The 16,407-nt window shown below is 37.6% G+C and overlaps 1 protein-coding gene across 1 annotated transcript in view; it reads right to left on the bottom strand.

Moving 5' to 3' along the window:
• Positions 1 to 2,151: 2,151 nt before the first annotated feature.
• The window catches only part of LOC138698974 (dynein axonemal heavy chain 1-like), a 38,291-nt gene continuing 24,035 nt past the window's right edge, over positions 2,152 to 16,407 (bottom strand). The window contains exons 3-6 of the mRNA XM_069825162.1: positions 9,004 to 9,217; positions 6,148 to 6,310; positions 3,390 to 3,508; positions 2,152 to 2,189 (exon numbers count right to left, since the gene is read on the bottom strand). Coding sequence (XP_069681263.1) covers positions 2,152 to 2,189; positions 3,390 to 3,508; positions 6,148 to 6,310; positions 9,004 to 9,217 — 534 coding nt within the window. The remainder of the gene's footprint in view (positions 2,190 to 3,389; positions 3,509 to 6,147; positions 6,311 to 9,003; positions 9,218 to 16,407) is intronic.

Raw genomic sequence — 16,407 nt, 5'->3', positions numbered from 1 at the left:
TAACAAAAAAAAAAAAAAAAATGGAAAAAGCATTATTCACGTATAAAGAAAAAAACTGAAATAAGAATATGTTCTACTCCATCTTGCATTACAGAGGAGAAAGAAGCAAACCAACCTTCCTCGCGCACTGCAGTTTACACTTTTCTAAGAGGGTGTCTAGTGCCTTCTGACATAAAAAAAGAAACTGATCCTAGAGGAAGTGCTAAAATAACAATTAAAATCTTCATTTTTTTTTTCCTGAAGGATATAAAAGTAAACAAAATGTAAGAGCCATCATATGTGGCAAAATAATTAAGAATTAATAATGCTGCAGCAATGTAAGAAAATAATTTCTCACACAGCTGTTCGTCAGAATAATTTCTACAGACAGAAGAAGAGCCACAGTTTAGAATAGGTCTACAATGAAGGCGCATCAGTGGCGCAAAGAAAATCCAAATTTTTTAATTTTCGATTAATTGAGTTATTATACCTGTAAATTTCAATGTGTTCACTATAGTATGGGTCATTGGAAATTTTTTATTGCGTAAAGGATTTGGTTTGTGTCTTCTACAGAAGTGCTTCTTGTTTTCTTATAGGGCATAAGTGTGTACTTCTAATCAGAATCAAAGGGTAAAATATTTACTATTATCGTTATGTTATTATTATTATTATTATTATTATTATTATTATTATTATTATTATTATTATTATTATTATTATTATTGTAAAGGGTGCGTCAGAAAGAACGGATGGATTTCAAACTATCGATACGCAACGAGGAGAGAGATATAGTGAGGGGGACCATGACTGTTGGGTCAGCCATAGAATGCAGTTTCAGTTGAGAATATGGTGTTGGTCTGGTGTACAACGTGCTTTCATCGTAGAGACATTTTTGAAAAATGAAGAGTCTGTGATCGCCACTCAGGACTCATTTCGACATCGGATGTCACGCTAGGATTCCAACTCGGAATACAATTTTGCGGTGGGTGGCTTCATTTCGTATCACAGGTTCAACACTAAAGAAGAAATCACCTGGACGAAATTCTATTGCACTGAGATTGTCCGAGGCTACGGTAAGATCTCGCGCCCTGCGACTTCTTTCTTTGGGGTCATTTGAAGGCGTAAGTTTGTAAACATCGATCACATACACTGGACGAACTGAAGACAGCGATTCGTGAAGAAATCGTGGCAATTGCACCAGCTATGACTGTGGAAGTGATGGCGAACATCAGAAAACGCCTCGATGCCTGTATTGAAAGCCAAGGACATCATATGGATAATGTTGTTTTCCATAAATAAACTGCATGTATTGGTGAATATGTTGATAACAATAAATTTTTGATTTGATGAATCTTTACAATTTTCTTGCCATGTGAAATCCATCCGTTCTTTCTGACGCACCCTGTATAAACACTGTGTCTTAATTAACGCAAACAATAATAACAATAATAATAACAATACTAATAATAATTGTTACTTAACACAGTTACGTTTGAGAAACAATATACTGTAAATTATTTCTTATTTCTATTTAAATATCTTCATGGAATAAGTGAAATCAGGCACCAGCGTAGCTCGGTCAGCTGAGGCGCTTGCCTGCCGATCCGGAGTTGCGTTCTTGCGCAGGTTTGATTTCCGCTTGGGCTGATTACCTGGTTGGGTTTTTACGAGGTTTTCACAATCATAAGGCGAATATTAGGTAATCTCTGGCGAATCCCCAGCCTCATTACGCCAAATAACATCTCGCTATCACCAATCTTATCGACGCTAAATAACCGAGTAGTTGATACAGCGTCGTTAAATAACCAACTAAAAATAAATGTAATTCAATATTGTATTATTGTTTATAAACACATTTATTCCTGCGTTTATCACTGTTAGTGATACTATTAATTAAATAAGTTTGCGAACGAATGAAAAAACTTATTTCATTTTCTAATATGGCTCAATCGCATTAGTATATCTAATAAAAATCAGTTATTATTATTATTAATAATTTTTTGTGACTTACTTAATTTTCAGTATTGATTTCAAGTCGGTGTGTAAATCAAATTGCCTTTACCGAGCCATAGAACTAATCCACGAATTAAAACTGTGGACACCGTGGAGATGCTGTGGACACCTTGGAATCTGAAAATTGATTTTGTTTTATTTCTCGTAGCACACGAAGATTTAGACATGGCCACTAACACACCTGACTTCTTTCACACCTGCAACCAATAGCTATCAAAAATTAATCTCCTCTCAATTTCAGTTGTTGCCATTTTTGGGCTCCAAAAGTGACGAGTTTCATGAGAATGACCCATATACAGATGATAGGTGTAGTGTGTGTCAGCATCGTTCATTACAGGCACTATGTTCGGTTAAAGTTCGTGGAGTATGACGAAGTTCCATATTCGTCGTCGTTCGCTCTGCAGGAGGAGACCTGTCGTGTTTATTCCACCTTGTTACAAAAATATTCTCTGTCCTCCACTCCCATCCCTTCATATTTTAACCGCGTAAGGATTTTAGCACAGATGTTGAGATTTGTTTTCCATATGATATAAACGAAGTTCGTAATGCTTTGGTTGCCCCTCTCATGCAGGACACTAGTATGTGTCTCAAAATTCATTCAAGAGGAGTGAGGCTTGCGTTAGGCACCGTAGCTAATATTTCTAGGAGTACTTGTAGTGCTGTGTACTTTAATTGTATTTCAATGATCTGCAGTGACGTCTGATGTTTCATTTTCTAACCAAGCTTCACCGGGAATTTCTAACAATCGTCAATATATAAATTACATCACAACTAGGCAAATTGTCAACGGAACGTCCTATATAATTAACATCACTGTTAAAAAAAACTTATATTACAATATAACGTCAAGTCATTTATACATCTACTTAGATCTATTTCATCTACTTTATATACTTTATCGACAGAAAACAATTTAAAAATTTCATTTAAACATTTGTCTCATTTTTGATCTTAATTCCAAGCTATAGTCATGTTTGTATGCAAGTATTGTGGAGCTATTTACCAGGAAGTGCAAAAAATGGCCACTTTCAATGCAAGTTTTCAGTCGTCATGTTGTAGACTGCAGTATTCTTTCGAAAATATCAGGCGTTTATCGGATAAGGTGGCAGTCGTCTTGGACACGCTGATGAAGTATTTCAATATTGGAAATGGGTTGTGAATGAACAACTGTTTTCAAGTGATTGCACGAATAAAATATTCGAGTAGATTTATGTCTGGAAAACGTGCAGGCCAGCCAATACGTCCTTCAGAACTTATCCATTTGTTTAGTTGCTTTTAACTCGTCAATAAGGACATATTAGCATATATATATAACTTTTCTCTATGGTTTTATGTCTCCTTTCAACCGATGAAGTTACGAAACGCCCTATATAATTGTGTAATGCGTTGTGTCCTACCTGAAAATCGTGTTTCAGGAGTTATCATGCATTCTGGAACATTATCCATCCAATGAATCCATCTGGCCGGTGCTGGCTCGCCGTCTGGAGTAGGATCCGAATAACCCCCGTCATGGAGTCTGTAGCGAAGACATACATTCTCAAATATCTCATTTAATTATATCATATTAATTTATATAAAAAACTATTTTCAACTAACAGGAATAATATTTATTATTATTCAATACACATATACCTGCTTTCTGTTTTATTGTGAAAATGCGAAATCAGTATTTCATTCAAATAATGAGTTAAGGAAAGGAACAAGAAATGCATAAAAAGTAACTGGGGATTTGACAAAATCCCTATGATTGCATGTAACATCTATACAGTAAATAGGGTATTGATACTAGGATAAATAAATTTAATTTGTCATCAGTGAGTCTAGTAAACTGGATGAAAAAAAGCTATGAATTATTCTAAAATAATAGTAGTAGTAGTAGTAGTAGTAGTAGTAGTAGTAGTAGTAGTAGTAGTAGTAGTAATAATAATAATAATAATAATAATAATAATAATAATAATGCATTACAACAAAATTACTAAGAGGGCAAGTGAAGAACTGTTTCAAACCACAGATAATTAAAAATATGGTATACTGTATATAAATAAGCACATGGGAATATTCCGTAAATTAATATTATTGTTATTTATTCATCTGCATGTGAATAATTACATTCTTGTGTCAACTTTGTATAATTACACTTGTAATGCGCATGCGTTGTTCCGCGTTCATGCCAAAGCATAACTGAATAGCTTTGTTTCCTACAATATATTGCAACTTGTAACGGTATGTTTGGATGGTTTATATTGTAATCCGGCAGAATGTAAATTTGGGTATCTTTCCTGAATATGTATGTTTACAAAGCGACTTCCGGTGTAGCAGTTTTTGACTATTTCTGTGCGCATGCGTCGATCGCCTTCGGCCCCCACCTGGATGGTGGAGGCGGAGGGGGGTCGTCGTGTGGAGGACGTTTGGAATGCGAGGCCAATTAGAGATCTGCCCTGATACGGGTGGTAAGACGAGAGGATCAATTGATCTGGAGGGAACAACTGGGTTCGGGTTGACTTTGGTATGTAATAAGGTCACACCTGAAGTCTGGAATGTTATGTTTTATTTAACGACGCTCGCAACTGCAGAGATTATATCAGCGTCGCCGGATGTGCCGGAATTTTGTCCCGCAGGAGTTCTTTTACATGCCAGTAAATCTACTGACATGAGCCTGTCGCATTTAAGCACACTTAAATGCCATCGACCTAGCCCGGGATCGAACCCGCAACCTTGGGCATAGACAGCCAGCGCTATACCAACTCGCCAACCAGATCGACTGAAGTCTGGAGGTTGTTACTGTGGCATGGGTTATGTTGGGTTGAGAGAGTTTTAATGGATATGTAAAAAGGGTGTTGTTGGATGAGATAAAGCAAGTCTTAATGACCTGATTTTTCACTGATTAGTAATTGTTCAAATTCAATATATTCTTGTTACTTTGGTTTAAAAGTTTGTTGTTAATTCTGTTTAACAGAAAAGAAATAATAAAAGGAGACATAATAAATTTTGGGATTTTTCTGAACTCATTAAAGATTCTAACCAAAACACTGATATTGTGAGTTCCCGCTTCAAACTGGAGTAGAACAACGATCGAGAAAGCAAGACTAACAGCGCCCGCAAAGCCGAAAACCCGCACGACAATGTTGTATACGTCGCATCGTTGACGTAAAGACTGCTTGTGAGTGTTTCAAGACTTCGGGAGCGATCAACTCTCGAACGTCAAGCAGCCTTGAATCGCCACAGTTGTTTATACCTGACTGAACTTTTGTCTACTTTGGCAACAGTTATATATGTATAAACAATCAAGTAACTTATTCGAAACATCATCTCTACTTTTCAGTGTATAATAATTCGTTCCCCAGTCTTTATTTAATTACTAGATCGTTATTAAAAGTCTAGGAATTTTCTTTCCGTACTTATGTTTGAGATCAAGTGTACAATCTCAAGTAAAAAAAAATTAATGCGTTATTTAACATTATGTTTTATGTTTCTTAGAAATGCAAATTTATTTGAGAATTTTTTTTATTTATACCATAGGTAATACATAATAGAACCAGAGCATTTCAGTAACTAAGATACTGTTCTGTTTTGTCTTTTTGTCACAAACACTTGTAATGTTATTTATTTCAATGCTGTATGTTACCTATTCAAAGTTACGAAATCTTTCCACGCCGACGAAATGCTATTTCGAAAATGATGAGCGAGACTCGAAGCGCACGAGATTTACGAGACGAGACTCGAAAGACAAATGCAGCGATATATATATATATATATATATATATATAGAGAGAGAGAGAGAGAGAGAGAGAGCGCGGCTGTTACTTTTGTTCATCTCTAATTGCAACCCCTCCCAATGGATTATAATAAACTCTTCCAAGAAGGTTATAATACAGGAATACAGGGCGTTAAGAAAGATACTCAATATTTCGAAGGGTGGTTGTGTTCATCAAAACAAGAATCAAATCTAACAAACATTAGTCCTTAAATTAATATTTTTCGAGATATGAGTATGGTACTTCCTCATCAACATCACAGATGTTCAATGTGATTTCCATTTTTAAAAATCCATATTATGGAAGGTGGTAGTATTCATCAAAACAAGACAAAAGAGTCTAATCAACATGAGTCCTAAAAGGTTTATTATTCAACCAGTAGAGATAAAATTACACTAACTTGTAGTCGTAGACAAGTCCTTCGTCTGGGAAGGGAGGAACATGCTCAGCTTCTCTCATCTTTTGTCGTAGCCATTCCGAGAAGAGAACACGAGATTTGAGGTCGCAAGTCGCCCCCACACTCCATACCATGGAAAATACTACCCACGGCACTAAAAGATGAGCTGAAAAAAGTTCTCACTGTTAACTAAATAATGACACTCAGCAATTACACCAATAGAGTAACACTAAAAATGCATAAAATTTACACTGTCACACGTTAAAAGTGTTAAAATTGTTTAAAAAGGTATTTACCTTCGACAGACGGCCCGTTTCGACGCTATTTGTCGTCGTCTTCAGTGTCTCTTGAGTGGTTCAAGAGACACTGAAGACGACGACAAATAGCGTCGAAACGGGCCGTCTGTCGAAGATAAATACCTTTTTAAACAATTTTAACACTTTTAACGTGTGACAGTGTAAATTTTATGTTTTTAACAAAGTGTTAACGACAACTTTAATCAATGACTAAAAATACTTTCTATACAAAAACAACATTAAATTCATGATACGTAATTAATAGTTTCTAAAACTACAAATAATTACCTTATTGTTAGTTAAGAAACCTATGTCTATCATTGCAATTGTAAGTAAAGATAATGAATAGGAAATCGGCACCATTCCAGAAAGTCGACTGATACATTTTAAGGCCAGGTTTGTTGCGCCTATAATTTCTAAACTACACGACATATCATTCCAATGAAGTAAGTGTAGGGTTTCATACCGTCTTTTTAAGGGTCTTCCAATAGATCGTCTTCTCAAAGGTGTTTTAACTAAACTAAGGCTGCTTTCGGCCATCTGCTCTCCGGTATTCTTACTACATGGCTCTTACAGTTAGCTCTGTATTCACGTAGGAAATTAGTCACGGGTTTAGTATTCAGTTCTTCCAAAAATATCCTCATTTCGCTTTTTATCCCAAATTTTGTATCCTACTGTTTTCCTCACGAATCTCAATCCGCTAGCTGTTATTCTCTGGATATCACTCTTTGTCACTGTCGATGCTTCAAAACCATTAACCTTAATCTTGTTTGGCGCTGCTCCAGATCGGGCTTATAAACTGAATTAATAATTCATATTACTTTTACCAAATATGTGGTTAGGGAATTTATATACAGTATATCTTTCTTGTTCATAAGATATATTTTAGCCTAAGTATTTGAGGCGTGTAAATGGAAAAGGCTGAAAGTGCCAAAACTTCAGAACTTAGTTTTGTATCTGTAAACAGATGAAAATGGCGTCGTCAACAATGTGGGATATTATAGAAATTCCGTAAGATATTTGTTTAGTTTCTGAAACGAGTGATAGGTAGAGCTGAGGTTGAAGTCACTGTGAATGAAACCTGCCTAAGGGTGAATGTTCAAGCATCAAGTGCGTGTTAATTGTACTGTTTGATTCTCTGGGTCTCGCTGTGAACGTGTTAGTATTCTGAGTCTAAGATCAGTTGTCTATCAAATCAATGAACCTAGATCGTCCTGCTAGTGAAGTGACTGTGTTGGAAATTCGTCGACACGCGAGACAGAATGAAAAACCCTATGTAACAAGCTCAGGGAAACAAACTGCAAGTAAACAACCACCGCCACAACAAGCCACCTATTCATGTATCTTGCACATGAACAGAAGGAGCTGTTGTGGAATTCTACAAAGTTAGTGAAAACTTGCTAGTAGGCCTGAATTCTTTACTGAAACGAATACACATGCAAAATGTGGGTCGTAGGTGTCATGGAAAATATGATGATCCAGCAGAGAGCAGGCGTCAGTGTACATTTTCATACACGATACCAAATATCTCGGGTAAAAATGTACAGGTATGCTCTAAAACTTTCAAGGACATATTTGCAATTCTACACATCCGTGTCGCTCATAAGAACCTTCATGTCATTAAAACATCCACGAGTTTGGATCTTACAAATTTGTGGACGAAAACAGATGTTCTCAACAAAGGGGAAAAAAAAAACTTAACTCACTTCCTGATTTACAAAACTTGCCAAGGATTCAGTTTGTTTCCAAAATCAGCACCGAAAAGGCCAAAGATCTACTGGGAATGATAAACTACCTCCAGAAAGTACAAGACAAACAGTTCTACCAGGAACTTATCTTAAAATCCAAAAAGAAGAGACACTGAATCACTTTCGGAAAGAAAAAAGTAGAGCACCTTGTCGAAGGACATTCGTCGCCCCCGTCAAAGAACACTTGATAGGGTCTGGCACTGAGAATATACATAATGATTATTGTAACCTATGTCAGAGCATGCAGATATTACTATTAGTTTATTTTGTGCCATGAGAGTTCTTGTTTTCTTTTAAACAGGCAGTATTAAAGTACGTCTGCACTCTATTCTTCTCAAGTTACAAATAAATAACACTAAATAATTATGTAACACTATTTTCTCTTTGTATCTTGAACTTTCATCCTTTCATAAGTAGCCAGTTGGTACTTTACATCATTCTTCAGGTTTATGAACAAAGAACTTTCTTTACAAAATAAGCAAAATGAAATGAAAAGAAGGTAATATTATGTAAAATTATACAGATTAACGCTTTTTTCCAATAATTAAAAGTAAAAAATGCCAGCTTTAAACAGTTTCATGTGATTTCTACAAGTTCTTATTTGCGGCACTTTCAGCCTTTTCCATTTGCATGCCTCATTTAAATATATCATCATCATAATCTTTTTTATAATAATAATAATAATAATAATAATAATAATAATAATAATAGTACAGGTAATAATAATAATAATAATAATAATAATAATAATAATAATAATAATAATATAATGTAGTAATGACAATGTTCAACCAACTGTTAACACCAAGACTCACGTATAAGGTTCAGGAACTGTGGAGCCGGCGGTGGCTTGCCATCTGGATATGTGAGGGGTTTGAGACGAATATCCATGAGGCGCAGGAATGACATGACAAGCGCAGAGTCCACTGATACCACAATCTCCTTAAGGGAAGTCCTCAGGAAATCTAATCCCGGTAGTAGGTAAACGTCGAAAAGATTACGCATCTGGTCCTCGTATTCTGTGGCCAACTGCAAGATGACAACAAATTGTATGACGTTATTCGAGTTCAGTGTAACAAGCAGTGGATTCACATTTGCGATAAAAAAGTATTGATTAACATATTTCAAATACAAACTAATGATGTAAAACCAATTTGTAACAAACCCCAAAACAATGCTCGAAAGTTATCGAGTTATTGGTATATAGAAACAGTTGATACTAAGGGATATGCTATTAGAGCTAAATGACAGTTGTGAGCAATATGGAATGAAGATAAATGCCAATAAGACGAAAACCAAGGTCATAGGAAGAACAGTAAAGAACCTAAACTTGCGAATTCTAAGTGAGGCAGTAGAGCAAGTGGACAGCTTCAAATACTTTGGGTATACTATGAGCAGTAACATGAGCTGCTGCCAAGAAGTCAAAAGGAGAATAGCAATAGCAGAGGAAGCTTTTAATAGAAAAAGGAGCATCTTCTGCAGAGCTCTGGAGAAAGAACTAAGGAAGAGGCTAGTGAAGTGCTTTGTATGGAGTGTAGCATTTTATGGAGCAGAACCATGGACATTACGACGAAGTGAAGAAAAGCAATTAGAAGCATTTGAAATGTAGATATGGAAAAGGATGGAGCGTGTGAAATGGACAGATTTAATAAGAAACGAAGCTGTGTTGGTGGTGAAACTGATCAGGAAGAGAAGAAGGAATTGAGTGGGTCACTAGTTGAAAAGAAACTATCTTCTGAAGGATGCACTGGAAGGTATGGTGAACGGGGGAAAAGTTTGGGGCAGAAGAAGATATCAGATGATAGACGACATCGAGATACATGGATCATGGGCCTATGCGGAGACTAAGAGAAAGGAAATAGAATGCTGGGTTTGCAGTGAAAGACCTTCCCTTTGACAGAACACAATGAATGAATATAATCAATCAATAAAATGTATGTTTTCATTTAGGAGACCGAAAAAAATCAGGATGTAGTAACTGATCCAAATTAATGTTGTTAGATGAGGTGGCGTTGTTGCTTGCCAATTTGTCAGATGGATATAGTTATAGTCCCGTCGCTCTAATTTCCGGCAGCCAATCGCGTTGCAGGTCGGCTACATTTAAACGTGTGCGTCTTGTGATTCGCTGAGGAAGACGTTATTCATTACTTAAGGCTCGATAAATACTTAATATAATCGCCCGCCATTTTGGCTCTTTCGTTGGCGTTCGCAGAAAGCGCACGAATACGTTATTTGCCGCTCAATTATTTGCTGAATTACAGTGCGTTTGATTTATTGTCGTAGGAGCTACGACATGATAATGTTTAACGGTGTGGCAAATAGATTCCTCGTATGGTACCTCGGCAACGAAAGAACAAAAATAGCGATACTACTACCTACCTAGACTTTATAGAGTCTTCACTTCCTAAGACGTAAGCAAAGAGGAGGAGTCACGCCGGGAATACAGCTTGCCCAAGTCAAGTCTGCGAGTGGGGATATCGGGATGGAATGTAGAGCAAAACACAGTTGCCACATAGGACACTTGACGCTCAGATTTCAACGTGTGCACATCGTTTAAATTACACTACAGAGCGCACGCATTTTTTGTCCTTGTCTTCAGATAAAGGCAACAGTTACGCTGTCTCCCAGCCTCCCCCCTCATGCAACTTTCTCTCCTACGCCCACGCTTGCCAATCAGAACGCCAAACCTCACTGTCAAGCAGAAGTAGAAGTACAGTCTATTTCAAAGCGTCTTAAATTGTTACCGATCTATGAACTGAAGCGCAGTAGGAAATCTTTGCTGTCATATGAGACTGTACTGGTCTCCTCTCGTTACCGCCTCCTTTCACTACAGAACTGCCTCCAACTTCCCCTCTCGGCTCGCAGACTTAACTTGGTCGAGCTGTAACAGCGTCGCGACTATAGAATGCATTGCAAGAGTCGGTGCTTAATGGTATTGACAGGTATCAGATGTCGACATACATATCCTATGCAACCGTTTACGTGTTGCTACAATAGAGAGTTTTTGCCACACTAGTTTTCGTTTACGGTAAACGGTAAATTTGTAAAGTCACATGATCGATATTCTGCACATTATCGTTACCAGAAATCGTGATACTACAATCCCATTCGTTTATCACGATTACCTCCTACTTACTGGTTTACTGATAATGCAACACAGGTACAAGTTATGTGAGCCGCAACCACGGTTACCCTGGGACACTCACAGAAGCAGATGTAAACAAAGACAGTACTGCATAATAACGGTGCGCTGAGAATATTTTGTATCTGTCTCTCTCTAGCTGTCTACTCTTACAGTGCTAGAGTGACTTAACGACCAGTCTCGGTTCCCATTCCTAATTCAAGATTTTTGCGATTCGTGCAGTTGTATTTTAGATGCTCAGTGCTACAACATAAATTTGCTTTCAGTAAAGTAACTGGAATATGTTTATCCATTGACATTTTCACTAATCTAATGCAGATTTCAATTTGAAATCTATAACGAGGAAGCCATCTTTCATTTTCAATACTTTGTATTTTACCATAGCTTGTGAGAACATTTTTAATCCGCTCATTAGGTCGTTCCGGAAGTACATTCAATACGTCACTCTAACAATCTTGTTCTGCTAGACCTATATTCAGGGCCGCCGAGAAAGGGGGGCAAAGGGGCGAGTGCATATGAGTCCGTGAGCAATAAGGTCCCGTCAGATTAAATGAGTCTGATTGCTTTTTATTATCATGAATAATTATTCGTAGATACATACCGGTACTATAAAATTTTGTGTCCACAGCTATGGAGTAACGTCAGAGCGTCTGGCTACGAAACCAGGTGGCCCGGGTTCGAATCACGGTCGGGGCAAGTTACCTGGTTGAGGTTTTCTCCGGGGTTTTCCCTCAACTCAATACGAACAAATGCTGGGAAACTTTCGGTGCTGGACCCCTTACTCATTTCACCGGCATTATCACCTTCGTATGATTCAGACGCTAAATAACCTAGATGTTGATACAGCGTCGTAAAATAACCCAATAAAATAAAATAAAAAAATAAAAAATTTTGTAAGAATATTTGTTACATAAATTTGACATATTTACTCAATAATAGTAGAATTAATACAAATTACCACTTCATATGTAATTTAGGGCCCCGGCATTTGCCTGAACTATGTTCCCGTCGCTTGTACTGAACACGTTCAATTATTTATTGGCTTGTCCTTTTTAACCACCAACCCCCTGCTGACCCACCGCAATATGCTAGTGGACTCTCTCAAACCGAAGTCGTAGGATACGTTTCTTTTTCAGTACATTGTATGTTTCGTGTCGAAACTTTCGTCTTTTCGTTGTCGTTTGTCTAGTAAATTCTGTGCATTAGTGTTACTCGTTATAGTTTAACTGCACAATGGACAAGTACAGGCATAAGTCGGGAGCTGAGAAGCACAAGGAGAGACAGAAAAAATTGGAAGATATTAATATGGGTGCTAGACTGCGTGAAAAATATTATGAAGATATTAACAAAAAGATCAGTTATGAGCCGAAATATTTAAAATCAATTCATGCCTCTAATTTAGGGCCAACCACACTGAAACCTATGAATCTCCTAAATAGTCTGAGGGAATTAAAATTGGATACTTTATTTCTAAATATTTGTATAGCCATTAGAATATTCTATACAATTCCTGTGACAGTTGCTGATGCTGAAAAATCCTTCGGCAAAATGAAGGAAATGAAAAATGTATTCAGATAAACAATGTGTCAAGAACGACTGAGTAACCTTGGCTCCTTAGTCTGGACAGCGATTTTGCTAGGCCTTTAAATTCTGAAGATATAATTGATGATTTTGTATCAATGAAGTCAAGGAGAGTTATTTGTTGATGTTCGACTGCAAGTTAGAAAATACAGGTTTTTAAGAATAATGTTAGGCCTATATGAATATAATCTATTGCGCTAATGTGAAGTTTTGCTAAAAGTTTTCAACGTAATAAAGGTGTATACTTTAAGTTCGTATCTGTGTATGGGGTTATCTTTTATTTATTTTGTAAATAATTATTATGGTTAGAATAATTGGTAACTTGTAATTGTTACTTTTTTCAACGGGGGTCCGAGTACAGTATTGCATAGGGGCCCATAAATTCTGTCGGCGGCCCTGCCTATATTGATTCCAACTGTTGTACCATTCATTAATTCAAAATTAGATTCGCCACTATGTTGTAAATATTGTCGGTAAAGAACCGCAGACTTCAATTTTATATAATATACTGCATACTGTTTCACTACCAATAATAAAATCGCTAAGTTTGTATGTCATTTTCACGTACCTTAAGCTTCTCATCCAACTAGAGTCGGTCTTGGATCGTCTTTATTAAACACTACGGGTGCTATTCATAGACATTTCGCAGCACGCGCTACGAGCGTACTAAGCTAGCCCCGGCTATCCACTGGTTACTAGTACAGAATTCAAATCATATCCTATCGCTAACACTGGTTTATGAATACGAAAAACGCTGATCATCCACCGGAAACCCGCGCTAAAAACGTCTATGAATACGGCCCTACTTGAATTGTATTGGTACGAATTGCTCCGATTATGTTATTCATTGCAGACACTGAGGTAACCAAACATTATAGACCAGCTGAGCTCCTCTCGAACAACCTTCCGCGACGGCAGCCAAGCAGCGACTTACGAACCAAGACGAAAACAGAAAGTATGACTGGAACGACCGCAGAGCGTAATTTTTGCTAACAGTAAATCAGCAACATTTGAACGTTGTATAATTACCTTCCTTAAACTTCGTTTTATAGCGTCAACTTCGATCGGAAACAGTAGGCCTATCATAAAAATCGGTGACGCCTGAAAAATCATGGTATAAGGAATATATGTGCCATTATTTTAACTGATGATTGTTATGAAAGAATTTTAAATTCTATACGACCAGCTGTTGGTAACAATAGAAAGGTTAAACTAAAACTGAAGAGTGTTCTTGAAAAAACCCTGTATATTCGAAGCTCTGCGAAGCGCAATATGTACAAAATAGCGAACAGGCACAAGATAATACCTATTAACATTATAGAGAGAGGTAACAAAAATTTATAGCTGCCCTTCTAAGGGTTACCATGAAGATACATCCTACTGATCAATTCAAATAAGATATTTCATGCTAGTAATTTTAATGCAATAGTACAGTAACTGTTTTTGTTTTGTTTATGTAACTTTGAGTGGGCAGCTACCACTTTCAAGAAGTTATTTCATTTTTTTAAATATAAATAAGGCCTGCAGAACTGTAGCTCTTGAGAGCGACTGCTTTCCTCCCCTTTCTTACCCCACCCACCATTTCTACCTGTGCGGTCACGGCGTTCTAGTTGCGCTCGGCTGCATCAACATTCATTCTCGGGGCGGAAGTTGATCATCCCCAATAGAAGTGGAGTGAGGCTGACGTCATAGTTCCCCTACTTTGCGAGTTCTGCAGGCCTGATATAAATGATTGTGTACTAGCCTATAGCTAAGGAGACTAACATTTGCAGCTCGATGTCTTCGAGATGGTATCTGTGTAGGCTGAAACGTTTGAAAAGGTCAACTGAAAGTCTTGTAACTGTTCCTCTTGCACCAAAAAGCAACCTAATCGTTTCCCAGTTCTCGATGTTGTATTTGTGTGAAAAGTATAGATAGATAGATGGATTTATTGAGTAATATTGTACATACAAATTTTATACTATCATAATTTTGTCTAATCCAATGCACGGGTCTTCTGACCGTTCGTGCTATGTACCCGAAACAAGTTCTCCTTTGTAGGATCCCCCCCACCTATGATTACATCCAACTACTCTCTACAAGAACACACATATTAAAATGGAAATGGCACAATAAAACACATTATATAATATATCCTAACCTAAAAGACCTAAAAGTGTACAGTTGGGTGGATACTATTATCCCTTCCTCAGTTCGCGTCGCAGACTTCAACAGCTACAGTTCTAATCTTTCTCGCCTTCAAGAGGAACAATCCAGTCTTTTGTTCCCATTCTCTATTCCCCATGAGATCAAGACATGCAAACGAACTCCTACTCTGACTTAGCATCGAGGGTGGTAAATATTTTCTCCGTACAAGTTCCAATTCAACACACAGTAATAAAATATGCATATAGGGATCCTTTTCTTTGCAAAGCGAACAAAGACGCTCCCCTTTTTGGTTGACAATTTTATTACCCTTCCATGCCCCCAATCTTAGCCACGCTAAACCTGCTCTGCTGTCCTTGTTACAAGAATTTATGTATTCACACCTCCCCCAGTTAAGCATGAGCTCTGATTGTAGATGTAGTGAGGACTTTTCCGAACATTGGAGCTCAATCTCTTGCCTCTCGATATCAATTAAACGCCTCTTCACATTACGCCATACATTCCTCCTGTTATTCTCTCCTTTCTCCCACACCCATCCCATTCCAAAAGTATAGACAACAAGGATCGTAATGATGTTTTTTTCTCCAGCTTCACATCTTGTTCCTGAGTGCCTTCTCTTTCAAAGTGTACCGTTGGGTCAATTATATATCCCTTATTTCTCTAAAACTAAAAGACAGGCACTGGAAACCTGTGTTTATCCTGTATTACTTTATGGGTGCCAAACATGGTCGCTAACAGGGAAACACAGAACCAAGCTACAAACGTGTCAAAGGAAAATGATGCGCAAAATTATGGGCGTATCACTGAAGGAGAAAATCCCAAATGCGACACTGTACCGACTAGCAGATACACAGGACATCACACATGCAGCCATTACATCTAAATGGAAATGGAATGGACACGTGGCCAGGCTACCAGGCGACAGATGGGCATACCGAGCTACCATGTGGGGCCCCCGTATAGGATGGAGACTTCAAGGCAGGCCTCGGCGCAGATGGGCAGACTTCTTCAAAGAACGGGTAGGTCAACAATGGTCCAGAGAGGAAAGAGACAGAGGGAAGTGGAAACTCTCGAGAGACATTTGTGCATAGACAGGAAGTTGTGAAAGGCAGTGAGAGAATCATTGTTAAAGAAATTCAAGTTCCTAGAATTAAATATCACGTCTAACGTGAACTAGCTCATCACGTTAAGCAAATAGAGCTTTCCCTTATTTAAGGAGGCCTTTGCCCAACATGGGACACAACAGGCTATCTTTATCTTATTTCTCTGTCTGATTATAAAACTATGTCCGCTTTCTTAGTGGAACCTTCATTTGAAATACAATGAATCTCTTCATGCACTTCAAACTTAT

Source organism: Periplaneta americana, chromosome 4 (genome assembly GCF_040183065.1).
Source record: "Periplaneta americana isolate PAMFEO1 chromosome 4, P.americana_PAMFEO1_priV1, whole genome shotgun sequence".
Classification (NCBI taxonomy): Eukaryota; Metazoa; Arthropoda; class Insecta; order Blattodea; family Blattidae; genus Periplaneta; species Periplaneta americana.
The sequence above is the reverse complement of the archived record's forward strand: the minus strand, read 5'-3'. Positions and strand labels throughout refer to the sequence as shown.